This window comes from Budorcas taxicolor, chromosome 1, assembly GCF_023091745.1.
Source record: "Budorcas taxicolor isolate Tak-1 chromosome 1, Takin1.1, whole genome shotgun sequence".
NCBI lineage: Eukaryota > Metazoa > Chordata > Mammalia > Artiodactyla > Bovidae > Budorcas > Budorcas taxicolor.
This window is the reverse complement of record NC_068910.1, coordinates 93,962,107-93,976,231: the sequence shown is the minus strand read 5'-3', so window position 1 is coordinate 93,976,231 and position 14,125 is coordinate 93,962,107. Positions and strand designations below refer to the sequence as shown.

The following is a 14,125-nucleotide window of genomic DNA, read 5'->3' as shown; positions in this document are numbered from 1 at the left end:
GTGACTTTCACTCCCAAAACTGCTCTGAAAGAAAAAGGTTATTAATTAAAAAGTAAAAAATATAGATATTAGACATTTCTATGTAAAATAGAGCAGTTTTGATCTGTTCGTTTCTTTTTGTTAAACAGAAATTGTTTATTTTAAGCCTTAAATTAATATTTATTCTGCCTTCACCATGGCTTGGCCTAACAATCTAGAATCTCCTGGCCCCCTTTCATACCTTTTGGATTATTTGGATATCTGTTTTGTTTTTTTCTCTTTTAACTTTGAGTAAGTTTTCAAAATTCAAAGTAACTTATCTAAAGCAGTTAATTACCAACAATACTGATTTTACTACAGAGTTTAGATTTACAATTCTGGAGTTGATTGTGATGACTTAATCTCCACTTAGGTCAGATTGCTCTTTAATATATGGAAGGTTAAAAAAAAATACATAAATTTCAAGTGGGTTAAGGAATTGTGTACACTCTTACTGCTTTGTCATTAAGCTAAATGAGGTATTAAAGTCTTAAAACCATAGTTATAATGAGATGGAGAACTCAACCATAACTGTATGACTAAAAAAACAATGCTAATTGATGATGCCCTCTTTTCAATTGTCCGAAATAGACTTATTTCATGTGGCGTTTTTAATTGAGTTATAACTGTTCTTTGTTTTTCTTTCTGTTTTTATGGGTATAAGACTCTTTAACTTGTAGAACTTTTTACTTTATTAAACATCTATTCTCTAGTAATTAGGTCTCTTTCTTTTACCCTCGCAAAGCAGGTCTAGTAAGTGTAGTAGTACTGATCATAAGGTTGATTTCAGGAGTCTTTTTTTCTTTTAATTTTTATTCTAAACTATACCTGTTTGAAACTGTAGAATAAGGAGATATTTTAAGCAAACACTGAAGGCTGAAAGTAGTTTTCTACTGATAATGAAATTAAGTTTTCTAAAAGAAGAGTATATGTAACTGTGGCTATTTTACATGAAAAATCTTGATGAAAATTCAGAAATAATTAACAGATTTTGGGGGGTAACCACTACTATGTAGTGATCACTGTATGCTTGCTGAGGATGGAGCACGAGCAAGACAGTGTTCCTGCACTTTGGACCAGACTGGCCCATTTTTTTCTTAGTTTTTCTCAGCCATTGAGTGATTTTTTAGTTAAAGAAATTTAACAGGTTTTCCTTTTAGAATGAATTTCATCAAACAAATGAGGTAAATGCTAGTAGTTTTCTGGTGTTTATATGGTGTATTTCTTTGAACATCATGACTCCTAAGATAGTAATTTTGATTTTAATTATTATTCTTAGCAAAGGATGTATAACAAGGAAAATGTTCTATACATTATGCCTAAAAGTGTATTTATCTGTTATTTTAGCTGGGAAGTTTTAAGATTTCTTCTGTCAAACATAAGATGGTGGTTGGAAGAGTATGGCTTTGATGGATTTCGTTTTGACGGTGTTACATCAATGCTCTATCATCACCATGGAATAGGTAGGTGACCTGATACATTCCAGATGTAACTAATGATTTTATTTTATATTTTTACTGGAAGATTACAACCAGGCTTAGGATTCAGTTACATTGCTACAATGACCATTATTGTTGGCTTGATTTTTATTAGTTCTTTTATGTCTCTAATCACTTCTGATTCCTTTTTGGCAGAAGTCAGGTATAAATACTTTTTATAAGTAAATAAAGGGTATTTTCTTTGAAATATTTCTGCTTAATATGCTATCCTTAATATGTGGCATTCTTTTAAAAAAATTTTTTTTAAGGATATAATTTATTATACCAGTCTCAGGCTGTGAAAATGACAGCAATTATAATGAAAAATAAATAACAAATTAATAAATGAGAACATTTGTTAATGTATGGGTTCATTTGCATATTAAACATTGAAGATAAATGTATACGTTTTAAATATAAATGTGCTCAGTTAAAATTAAATTATAAATTAGTTTGTAATTAAAACTATGGATTAGAGACCTTCAGTTTAAAAGTTGTACAAATAAGTGGAATCATAGAATCCTAATCCTTCAATAGATAACATGTAGAAAAATTATTGTTTTTTTAATGACCCAATATTTAGCAACCTTATTTGTAACTAATACCTGGAAACAAACCAGGCATGCTTTAATAATGAATGGTTAAAAAATGTGGTATATCCATAGCATGAAATTTTACTTAGCAATAAACAGTAACAATATTGATACATATAAAATTTGGATTAATTTTCAGAGGATTATGCTGACAGGGAAAAAACCTTGTTTCAAAAGAGGACATATATATAATATGATTACTTTTATGTATCATGCTTGTAGTGACAAACAGAGCAAGTCAGTCGTCATCATGGGTTAAGGACCATGGTAAAAAGGCAGGAGGAAGTTAGATCTCATTATAAAAGGATATGAGGTGAGCTACCTGTGATGTAATTTTATATCCTGATTGTATAATACCAGTACCTTGGCTGGGATATTACACCATGGCTTTTCATATGTTCCCATGGAAAATGCTATTACACCATGGCATTTCAAATGTTGGGAAAACAAGTAAAGTCTACATAGGATCAGTTCAGTTTAGTTCAGTTCAGTTCAGTAGGTCAGTCGTGTCCGACCCTTTGCGACCACGTGAATCACAGAACGCCAGGCCTGCCTGTCCATCACCAACTCCCGGAGTTCACTCAAACTCATGTGTGTCAAGTTGCTGATGCCATCCAGCCGTCTCATCCTCTGTCGTCCCCTTCTCCTCCTGCCTACAATCCCTCCCAGCATCAGGGTTTTCTCCAATGAGTCAACTCTTCACATGAGGTGGCCAAAGTTTTGGAGTTTCACCCTCAGCATCAGTCCTTCCAATGAACACCCAGGACTGGTCTCCTTTAGGATGGACTGGTTGGATTTCCTTGCAGTCCAAGGGACCCTCAAGAGTCTTCTCCAGCACCACAGTTTAAAAGCATCAATTCCTCAGCGCTCAGCTTTCTTCACAGTTCAACTCTCACATCCATACATGACCATTGGAAAAACCATAGCCTTGACTAGACGGACCTTTGTTGGCAAAGTAATATCTGTGCTTTTGAATATGCTATCTAGGTTGGTCATAACTTTTCTTCCAAGGAGTAAGCGTCTTTTAATTTCATGGCTGCAATCACCATCTGCAGTGATTTTGGAGCACTGTATGTTATTTCATGTAACTGTGGCTTCCCAGGTGTCTTGAATAACCTGCCAATATGAGTTCCATCTCTGTTTTGGGAAGATCCCCTGGAGGAGAAAATAGCAACCCACTCCAGTATTCTTACCTGGAACATCCCACGGACAGAGGAGCCTGGCGGGCTACAGTCCATGTGTTTGCAGAGTCAAATGCACTGAACAAGCACACACAATCTACAGTTATCTCAAAATCGAAATTTTAATTAAATCTTTTAAAAATCCTCTATATATCAGAACAAAGTGACTCAAAGTATGTATATGAAAATGTTATTTAGTATAATGTAAGTATATGAAAGTTATAGCATAAGTATATGAAAATAGTTATTTAACTATAATCTTACTTAACTCTAAACTGCTTTCAGAAGGACTCTTGGGTGGTATGAAAATAATGCTTATGTAGATATCTCATTTTAATTTCTTCTGCATTATAACTTTGTTGTAGGAAATACATTGCTTTTATAACATTTACTCAAATATTTTTTGCAACCTTCTGAAGTGTGGTAGGTCTTGTCTGTTTGGCTAAACTCTCAGAAAAACAGGTACATATGTTTTAAATAAAAATATGTATCTATATTCACCTGGGGGCTTCCCAGGTGGCTCAGGGTAAAGAATCAGCCTGCCAAACAAGAGACTTGGATTCAATCTATGTATTGGGAATATCCCCTGGAGAAGGAAATGGCAACCCACTCTTGCCTGGGAAATCCCATGAACTGAGGAGTTGGCGGGCACCAGTCCATGGGGTCACAAAGAGTCAGACATGACTTAGTGACTAATCAATAACAACAATTTACTGACAACAATCAGTCCATGATAGAGACTTTAGAAATCAAAACATAACTGCCAAGAAAAGCTGCTACAGTCAAAATCTGCTGTTATCTGCTCTTATTTATGGTGCTACCTACTCCCCTCCCCATGAAATATTTCTAGGGAGCAAGTTGAATCTGTAAAACATGACAGATTTCAATGATACCTTCCACTTTGGAGAGAAGCTGACTTTGGAGATGAAAAAGGCAATCATGATAAAATTCAAGAAAGATCTTTTCCTAGATTAAAGCACCTACATGCCTGCCTCTTCAGAACTTCCTCTGCTGAGGGCTAGGTGTTTTCCAAAGAATTGTGGAGTTGGGAAAATGAACTGATATCTATGGATATGGTATATGCTTCTTATGGGTAGAGAGCTCAAAAAATGGAAAGAAAAACATTGAGTTATTTAGCATGTTTCCCAACTTTGAGATGAAGATGAAAATAAAAATTGAAACTGCAAAAAATTATATAATATACCAGAAGAAATCTGAGATGACACTATTAACATAGACACAGAGTGTTTAATTTATAAAATTCTGTGAAAAGAAAACTTCATCCAGTAATATCTTGAAGAAAAAGTAATTTACCTGCATAAATGAAAAAAAAAAAAAAAAAGGCTGAGCTCATACTATTCCATTGCCACAGCACTGTCTGCAAAATTTTTAAGGATGGAAACTGTGACTTGAGAATTGGATATTTGAATTGCCATTGAAGGATACATTTGAAAGAAATTGAAGAATCCACGTAAAAATATCCTTCAATGATAGAATCAAGCAAACTGAAAAAAAGGAGTCAAAGAACATATATAAGAAATCAGCGGGGAAAAAGGCAAGCATTCAGCACTAAGTAGACTTAATTAAAAATAATAGTAACAGCTGAAAGAACAGAAAATTAATAGTATAATACCAGTAAGTGAAATATACTATAAGCAATCAAAATCAGGAGATGGGGCAAGTAGTGATAGAAAGAAGTTGAGGGATATTAAACTGTTTTTGTCATCATAGGAAATCCATACTCCATAAACTCTAGCCATATTTAAAATAATATAAACATTTTGTCTCAATTTTATGGTGGTTTTCCTATTTGCTTGCCTTCAGAGGAATCAAATAGGAGCTATCTAATATTAAGATCTCAGTATGACCAAAAAAGTTATCTAAAAATTAAAGTTTATAAATCTCTGGTATTTTATTTTGTGCTGGACATTTCAGTTCAAATTAGCTTAAAATTTTAAATCACAGAGATTTTGTTTGCTTTTGTAAAACAAAAGTTGAATTGCAGGATTGTCTGAACTTTGAATTTAGTTATCCGGTACTTTTTAAGTTAGATCATATAGTTACTAATAGCATTATTTGGTATCAAGGTCCATTATGCTTTGCTCTGATAACAAAACTGATATAAACAAACTAATTGAGAGGGGGTGGCATTTGTGCAGAGTTAAGACCTGCACACTAACATAATGCATCCATATTGGTTTTCTGTTTTCCAGGTGAGAATTTTTCAGGTGATTACCATGAGTATTTTGGACTACAAGTAGATGAAGATGCTTTGACTTACATCATGTTGGCAAATCATTTGGTTCACACACTGTATCCAGATTCTATAACAATAGCTGAGGTAATAATGATCTCTACCCCCTGACCCTCTTTAAGATAGAACATTTTGTTGGCATACAATATTTGAATAATCTCTATATTATCGATGATTGCATAAGTGAAATTATGCCCTGACTATAGTGCAGCTACCTTGTCTGTGTGGCACATTATGCAGAATTCACTGTTTTCCTATTATGAGATAATGTTCCCTAATTACTTGCCATTATTCCATTGTTAAAAAAGAAAATGCCAGTCGTTACAAAGTAAAATATCCTAATCAGTGGACAGGTCCTTTTGCCATGAGACCTTCAGCACAGAAAAAGAATTGAATATTAATATGTGTCTGTCTATTTAACTTTTTTTTTTCTTTTCTGGTTTAATCATCAGAGATGGCATGGTTCACTGCCTGTGAGCTTCCCTGAAACCTCTCTTGTTCTGATGCGATTACCTTTCTTGTTTACGTTATTGCTCTTAGATTGCCAAATGTTCACTAGTTATTCATGATTACTGAAGGTTCATGATTAACTGTCCCAAAGCTGCACTGTAATGATATAATTCGGTATATGCATAATTGACAATTCCCCTCTTGGTGATAAATTTGATAAATTAAGAAGTTTGTTAAATGCTTATGCTAATTTAGATTTAGTACTAAAATCCCTCTGGTTTTGTGAGTCCTCTAACTAGGAATTATTATTAAAATTGAATTTCATGTTAAAACTGTTCTATACAAAATGTAGAGGTTGGCACATAAAAATAGTAAGACTGTCATTGAAAGAGTCAGAGTTAAGAAGTATTTTCATGTTGTTGGCATTTAGTTCATTGAAATGAAATGTAGTCATGATGGTCTCTTTCCTGTAGTATTTATTGTTTGTATAGTCTTGTTTCTAAGCATCATTTCTCAAAACTCAAAATCTCAAACTACTGATATGATTTTCTTATTCGTCTCTGGATCGAAAACAGCTACTCTATTTAGGCCTTTTGCCCTCTAAATATCTTCTAGGATAGAGCAATGAATCCTAAATTCCTGGAATAAATTTTCATATAATTTTTTTTTAATCCACAATTACAATGTCATCTTGATATCCTGTATTGTTTCACAGTCTCATCTTACCTGTATGTAGTCATAACTTATAAGACTTTCTCATGCTTGTGCTAATACTTTCTGTGCTGAATATTTTTAATGTACTTCAGAAGATATTTTAAACATTTATTTTATAGTTTATATATTTTAATTTTTATCTGTCAAACATAAAAAAGTTTTTTAACTATTTATAAAAGTTAAGTATATTTATGGCAATTTGAAGCAAAGACATTATGTATCACAAATTACTATAAACAATTAATGACAGGGCACATCACAAGCAGGTACTGAAGAAAAAGAAGCAATTATTTAATACATGAAACTGAAAATTGTTACATTGATCTTTCCATTCATTTCAAGTAAAATAGTTTTATCATCTAGGGAGCTTTTGTCTGATTATTAGTGTTTCTACCAATGAAACTTTGAGACTTTAGCCCACTTTATATTACTTGGCTTTAGATTTTTTTAAAACAAGATGTGTCTTCAATTTATTCTACTTAAATTGAAAACTACTTCAATTTCAATACATCACTTTTCTGTCTAGTGGGAGTCTGTTCAAGAAGTGGAATTGATCCTCATGAACTTTTTTTTTAAGAGAGGAATGTGGTGTAACAAATAAGTAATGCAATGTTATATACAGTCCTGTATATTCAATTTAGCTATAATGATAGTTATTAAAATTGGAGCCTTTTTTCTGGAATATGTCTACCTTTATACGTGGTTATATTTGCTGTATTAATATAGCAATATTTTATTGAAAATATTTTATTGAAAAATATTTTTTGATGACTGAAGCTTTCTCTCCCTCTGGAATAGTTATAAGCGATCTTTAGATTAAAGAATTAAAGCTATTTTAACTTCATTGGAAGCATATATGACCATTTGAATATCCTTTTGTTATCAACTTCTTTATATTTAAGTATATTTATTTTCATGACCATTACCTTTTCTTATTTTCTTCTTTTAAGATTTTAAAAGAGTAATTCTTAACTCTCCACTTACAAACAAGAGCTACAAATACCTCATATGCATTAACGAGGCAAGCTTCTAGGAGTCAGATTTAGGAGTTAAGACTTATTGGTCTCCAGATATTTTTCTTAGCAGATTCTATTTCTTTATGAAGCTATTTTCTAAAACTACCTATAGACCAAATATAGAAAGCACCTTAATGTTTTCTTGAGAAAAAGCTTATCTTGATCTTTAATGCCATCTTATTACTTGTCTCATGAAAACTCTGGATCTTATAAAAACTTTTCCAGGAAGGTACTGTGTATGTATTTCCAGTGTCTAACACAGGTGCCTGATACTTAACATATATGTACCCAGCCTTAGTAAGGAGTTGAACTGAATACCTATCATAACTGTGAAAATGTGACATAAAATGATTTCTTATCTGTTAACCATTCATCCTTTTTCATTTCTTTGATTCATCTTTTTCCACTTTTATAAACTTATAAAAAAGTATGTAGAATAAGATATAAGTATGTAGAATAAGAATAAAATAATGGATATTTTCTTATGTATATATTCCACCATGTACTATATTTTGTTGTACCTCTCTTCCATTAGAAAACAATGAACACATTATTTTGGAAGTCCAGAGAGGTCATATGTTTGTTTTTTTGTAGCTTTTCTGTGGGAAGAGTTTGAGGATGGTATTGTGGAAGAAGCAGCAATTAAGTCTCAGAGAGCTCGGAGTGTGTGATAGTTTTTCTTTCTTTCTTTCTTTTTTTTTCTCAGATTTTATTTTGTTTTTTTTTAACTTTACAATTTTGTATTGGTTTTGCCATACATCAACATGAATCCGCCACGGGTGTACACGTGTTCCCAATCCTGAATCCCCCTCCCACCTCCCTCCCCGTACCATCTCTCTGGGTCATCCCAGTGCACCAGCCCCAAGCATCCTGTATCCTGCATCGAACCTAGACTGGCGATTCGTTTCTTATATGATATTACACATGTTTCAATGCCATTCTTCCAAATCTTTCATAGGAAGTAAGGATAATGATCCAAGGGAAAATTTGGGTAATGACACACACATAAAAGCTGTCAGAAGCACAGGGAAGAGTGATTATTTCAAAGGGGATGATATATTGAATATTTGAAATGAAACAGTAGAAATAATGATGGAGAGATGTAGGTTTTTTCCTCACACTTGCTGTGTACTTCTGTTAACAATTATGACGACTCCATAACACTGTAATTTCATGATTTTGTGTGTTTGTGTGCATGCATGTTTATTTAGGTTCTAGTTCTTGAATCCTGCAGGTCAAGTGTTATGTCTGATTTACCATCAAAGCCTTGGCAGCACCTTCATAAAACCACTCAGACAATAGTTATTGAGTTCCTGCTTTGTGCCAAGTGTTCTTCTACTATTCTAGATTCTTGGCATATGTCAGTGAGCAACAACAGCAACAACAACAACAACAAAAGTCCTACCCCATGTGTCTTAAATTCTAACAGTTAGGGAGGAAGCAGATAATCAAATAATAAATTATATTGTCAGTGCTTACGGTATAGTTGTTGAATTGTATCCTAAACTGAAGAATTTAAGTTTTCTATTGTTGACTGTTGAAAGCTATTCGCGGGCAATGATAGGAGCAGATCATTCAGCAGCAGTTATTGTAAAGAGAGACTGGAGATGGGAGTTCCACTTATGTGTGGAAACATAGTGGTCAGAATAAGTAGTTAGGTGGATGAAGTAAGATAGTGTCTATAGAAATGAGGCAAAAGAAAATAATTTATTTGAAAGATATTGTGGAGTTAGAATTGCTAGTACTTATACCATGTTTTACCACCATTGTTACACTAATATATTTTGTTGCATCTGGGTCCTTACATCATTTTCTTTTTACTTCTCTGTTTGACCATATGTTTATTTGATTACCAATAGTCTAGTGGTAGCATGACTGTAAGAAGACCCTGTCAAAAGGTTGGATGTCTGAGTCCCAGCTCTATCTTTGAGAAACATGTCTTTAGCGAGCCCTTCACCTCAATAAGCCTCGATTTCTATATCTTTTAAATGAAGAGGATCCACTAGATAACCTCAGTGACCCTTTCCAAGTGTAACTGACTCTTGTGAAAGCCATCTTCCTGCTTTGCTCTTAATGTGCTAACTCTATTTCTATTTCATCAGAAGCTAAGTGCTCCCAAAATACATTCTCTGCCACTGCTGTATACACAGAGAAGAATAACAGATATACAGCACATGTATTTTTATGTTTGATGAAAGCAGTAGCCAATATGTAGAATATTCAAAAATTAGTGTAAGAAACCATGTTTCAGCAATAACACTTACTAATTTGTGTTCTCTATGTGCAACTAAGGATAAAAAGTTGTCCTGCAATGAAAAGCACTACTCAAAATCTTATTGGGAAATGAGATATGCTATCACAATGCTATACTTTTACAATTATGCTACCAAAATACTCCAAGAGTATATACCCCCATTTATTATTTGTATTTATTGGCCTGGATTTACTGTCACAAGAATATTTAGTAAAAATTTGATCACTATGAACTGGTAATGCTGATGCTCTTTATTTTAGGATGTATCAGGAATGCCAGCTCTGTGTTCTCCAATTTCCCAGGGAGGGGGTGGTTTTGACTATCGATTGGCCATGGCAATTCCAGATAAATGGATACAGGTAAGGTTTAATGTAAATATTTTTTTTTCCCTGTGGATACTATGTCTTATGTTGGTGTATTTATTATTTCTTTGATTTATTTCTTAGTTTTGATATTATAATTGAAGTCTTAAATTCTCTCATTAGTGTGTAGATTCTTGTGCCATTTAATAAGATGCCTCTCAAACTTCTAAAAGTTCTAATTTAAAGTATTCACACTTGCATTATGCAGACGTGGGGAAGATATGATTGATATAATGTTAGCTATGTAAATGGAATTTTGCATTATCAGTGCAATTATATAAAACTCTGGCATTCTATATTTAAAACACATTAAACTTCATCAAAGCATCCATTTCTGCCTGCAAATCATCAATTAATGTAGAAGTCACTCCTTAATTCCCAGTACTTGTTGCTTAGTATGGTTTTTTACTCAAGAGATGTGGATTTATGCATTCCTTCATTGAGTGTTTAAAAGCCCTTACCATGTGTCTGGTACTAGGAATAAATAATTGTATATGACACCTTGCATATTATTTCAAATATACTTTTATTAAATTTAATAACAATTCAAGTAGCTTGGATTATATTTTGTTTCATTTTATTTTTGTCTAAATGACCAAAGTTGTTATAAGTGATCTTTAGATAAGATTATTTTTAGGTAATGTAAAATAAGACTTGGATTTGATATAGAACACTCCAGAGTGGCAAAGTCTGAGTCACAGGCTGAATATTTATAAGATGTCAGATATGTATCAAATAATCATTGCTTTCTGATAAAGTTCTTTAGTACAGACATGAACTGGTGCCATGAGATCACAGTGGCAGAAGAGCTTAACTTTGAATAGAAAAACCACGAAGCCTTTTCTGAAGGAAGTGGTTATTGTAATCATCTCATGTCTCTTCTGAGTCCACAGGCAATTTGGGCAGTGCACAGCTGTGACACTGGAGAAGGAAATGGAAACCCACTCCAGTGTTCTTGCCTGGAGAATCCCAGGGACGGGGAAGCCTGGTGGGCTGCCGTCTATGGGGTCGCACAGGGTCGGACACGACTGAAGCAACTTAGCAGCAGCAGCAGCTGTGCCATTAAAACTCTACCAGTACAACTTCTGCTTTTCCATCTATCGATTTCTTAATCATTATCAGGTCAAAAAAATAAGTGTTTTACAAACCTGATTAGAGTTAGAAACCAAAGAGACTTTACCAGCTGGGAAAGTTGCTTTGTATTTGTTATTAAAAAAAAAAAAAATGTTGTGATCTTCAAGTTTCTTACCTTGGTTTAGGTTGTTTATCCACCCACCATCTTTTACGATTTCTAATCTTCCGCAAAGATGTTTTCCCCCTTGCAAGTGCCAAATCTTGCTTTTTTAACATCCTACTGAAAAGCCTTCATCAGGCTTTCAGCAGATTCAAGGATATTTAAAGGTGTACGTCAACCTAGAATTATTTTAATCAATCATAGCTCAGAGCAGGCTATTTCCTCCTCTTAGTAATAATGGCAGTTTTCTTTTTTTTTTTTTTTTTAATATTTAACTTTCTAAACACTTCAGTACCTTGTATACTCAAGGTACTGTACTAGGCAGTACATCATACAAATGGAAGGAAAAAAAATGTATTGCTCTCCATTTAGATTTCTGTGGAGTTAAACAGGTGGTAAATTGGTAAAGAATTCGTCTGCCATCACAGAAGACACCAGACATACAGGTTCAATCCCTTGGTCAGGGAGACCCCCTGGAGAAGGAAGTGGCAACCTATTCCAGTATTCTTGCTGGGATAATCCCTTGGACAGAGGAGCCTGACAGGATACAATCTATGGGTTTGCAAGTGTCGGACACAACTTAGCTAATAAACCACCACCACAACATCTTGCAAAGTTATAGTACAATATCACAATCAGGATAGTGACATGGACATAATCAAGACATGGAACATTACCACGAGTTTCCCAAATGTTGCCTTTAGAGCCACACCTACTCCTTTCTTCCCCAAATCACTCCTGAACCTTTGGCCACCACTAACCTGATCTCCATTTCTATAATTTTTTTCATTTCAAAAATGTTATATAAATGGAATAATACAGTATGCAACCTTTTGGACTTATCATTTTTCACTCAGTCAAATTCTCTGGGGATTTCATGTAGGTTGTTGCATGTATCAGTAGTATATTTCTTTTCAAGATTTTTTTTTAAATTTTTATTGGAGTATAGTTGATTAACAATGTAATGTTAGTTTCAGGTAAGAGCAAAGTAAATCAGTTAAACATATACATATACCCACACTTTTTTTTTTTTAAGAGTCTTTTCCCATATAGGCCATTACAGATTTTTGAGTAGAATTTCCTGTGCTATATAGTATGTTCTTATCAATTATCTATTATATATAAATGTGCTTAGTCATTTCAGTGGTGTCTGACTCTTTGCAACCCTATGGATTGTAGCCTGCCAGCCTCTTCTGTGCATGAGATTCTCCAGGCAAGAATACTGGAGTGGGATCCTCTGGGGAATCTTCCTGAATCAGGGATCAAACCCATGTCTCCTGCATCTCCTGCATTGCACGTGGATTCTTTATCCACTGAGCCATTTGGAAGCCCCATTTTATGTATAATAGTATGTATATGTCAATCCCAGTCTCCCAATTTATCCCTCCCCCTCTTTACCCGCTGGGAGCGATGTTTGTTTTCTATATCTGGGAGCTACTTCACTGTTTCCCTTTCTTTGTGTTGAATGCTATCTCATGGCATGGTTATATCACAGTTTGTTTAATTATTTTTCCAGTGAAAGATATCTCGACTGTTTCTAGGTTTTAGCTGCTATAAAGAGAGCTGCTATAAACATTTGTGTACAGATTTTTGTATCAACATAAATTTTCATTACTCTATGGTAAACATCCAGAAGTACTGGGTTTTATACTGGTTGGATGTTGTTGTTATTGTTGTTCAGTCACTAAGTCGTGTCCAACTCTGCAACTCAATGGACTGCAACATGCCAAGGCTTCCCTGTCCTTTACTATCTCCTGGAATTTGCTCAAACTCATGTCCATTGAGTCAGTGATGCCATCCAACCATCTCATCCTTCCTTCATCGCCTCTTCTCCTCTCCTTCAATCTTTTCCAACATCAGGGTCTTTTCCAATGAGTCAGCACTTTGCATCAGGTGGCCTAAGTATTGAAGCTTAAGTTTCAGTATCAGTCATTCCAATGAATATTCAGGGTTGATTTCCTATAGGATTGACTGGCTTGATCTCCTTGCTGTCCAAAGGACTCTCAAGAGTCTTCCCCAGCACCACATTTCGAAAGTATTAGTTCTTCAGCACTCAGCCTTCTCTATCCTTCAATTTTCACATTAGTAAATGACCACTGGAAAAACCATAGCTTTGACCATACAGCCCTTTGTCTGCAAAGTGATATCTTTGCTTTTTTATATGCTGTCTAGGTTTGTCATAGCTTTTCTTCCAAGAAGCATGCATCTTTTAATTTCATAGCTACAGCACTTTCAGCAGTGACTTTGGAGACAAAGAAAATAAACTTGTCACTGTTTCCACTTTTTCCTCAAATATTTGCCATGAAGTGGTGGAACCAGATGCTGTGATCTTAGTTTTCTGAATATTGAGTTTTAAGCCAGCTTTTTCATTCTCCCCTTTCACTTTCATTAAGAGGCTCTTTAGCTCCTCTTTGCTTTCTGCCATTAAAGTGGTATCATCTGTATATCTGAGGTTGTTGATATTTCTCCCAGCAATTTTGATTCCAGCTTGTGCTTCATTCAGCCTGGCATTTCATATGATGTTCTTTGCATATGAGTTAAATAAGCAGGGTGACAATATATAGCCTTGAT

At 34.2% G+C, this 14,125-nt stretch overlaps 1 protein-coding gene across 1 annotated transcript in view; it reads left to right on the top strand.

Moving 5' to 3' along the window:
- The window catches only part of GBE1 (1,4-alpha-glucan branching enzyme 1), a 302,051-nt gene that overhangs the window by 202,090 nt on the left and 85,836 nt on the right, over positions 1–14,125 (top strand). Inside the window, exons 8-10 of the mRNA XM_052636457.1 lie at positions 1,366–1,481; positions 5,484–5,611; positions 10,219–10,317. Of these exons, the coding sequence (XP_052492417.1) occupies positions 1,366–1,481; positions 5,484–5,611; positions 10,219–10,317 (343 nt within the window). The remainder of the gene's footprint in view (positions 1–1,365; positions 1,482–5,483; positions 5,612–10,218; positions 10,318–14,125) is intronic.